The sequence below is a fragment of the Microtus ochrogaster genome, chromosome 2, assembly GCF_000317375.1.
Source record: "Microtus ochrogaster isolate Prairie Vole_2 chromosome 2, MicOch1.0, whole genome shotgun sequence".
Classification (NCBI taxonomy): Eukaryota; Metazoa; Chordata; class Mammalia; order Rodentia; family Cricetidae; genus Microtus; species Microtus ochrogaster.
The window spans coordinates 39,812,048-39,812,934 of NC_022010.1; the positions used below are offsets into that span (position 1 = coordinate 39,812,048).

Below are 887 nucleotides of genomic sequence, written 5' to 3' on the forward strand. Positions count from 1 at the left end.
ACACACCCCACTGCCGTCACACTCTAGCTCCTCAGAAAAACATAAGCACAAGTGTGCCCCACACAGGGACATCACACCCCCAGAATGCCCCGAGACTGGCCACATGACCCATAACCCCAGCCCCACCCCTGGCTCACGATATTGGAGAATGGTGGGATCCGGGATGCCCAGGAACCAAAGGCAGCGATGCCACCCAGCAGGTAGCCGAAGACTTCCGGGTTTTCCTGCAAGAATGGATGTGTAGAGACTGTACTTATGCCCCAATGGGCAACAAACCCAATATGATATCCAATGTCAAGAGCCCTCCCCCTCCCCAGGGCACCAAGTAGATGCACAAGGAGGGAAGTGACCTATACCACTCCATCTTCCTATGCTCAGACTTACCTGTAGCAGGCTTCCCAGCAGCCTCCGCTGTGGCCCTCGGACTGGGGCTGAAGCCTTGGGCACAGCAGCCCAGATCACCCAGCCTGGACCCAGGCACAGAGGCAGAGCCAGGGCAAACACACTGGCTCTCAGATGCCTTCTTCTCTTCCTCTCTCTGCTGCTCCGACCTGCAGAAAACATCAGAAACCCCGCCCCCTCCATGATGCTCCTGGACCATTGAATTCACCAGATGGCTGGTGTGGGAGGAGCTGGGGTAGACTCTACCTCTCCTCCTGTGTCTTGCTATGGCAGATCGTGACCTCCTTCAAAGCTCTGGGGTCAAGTTCTCTTTCAGAAACTGCCTCCACCCACAGTGCCTACTGCTTGTCTTCTTCAGAGGGAAGCTTTGAATGCTGGTATCCATGCAGACAGTCGCAACTCTCCTAGAACAGCATCCCAGTGACCATGTCCCTACAGTCACACCCCTCCTAGAACAGCATCCCAGTGACCATGTCCCTACAGTC

The 887-nt window shown here is 55.8% G+C and overlaps 1 protein-coding gene across 3 annotated transcripts in view; it reads right to left on the reverse strand.

The window, feature by feature from the left end:
• Positions 1-887, reverse strand: part of Tmem44 (transmembrane protein 44) — a 33,987-nt gene that overhangs the window by 26,641 nt on the left and 6,459 nt on the right. For all 3 annotated transcript variants that reach the window (XM_026785381.1, XM_005344804.3, XM_005344803.3), the window contains exons 4-5: positions 385-551; positions 138-224 (exon numbers count right to left, since the gene is read on the reverse strand). In XM_026785381.1, coding sequence (XP_026641182.1) covers positions 138-224; positions 385-551 — 254 coding nt within the window. The remainder of the gene's footprint in view (positions 1-137; positions 225-384; positions 552-887) is intronic.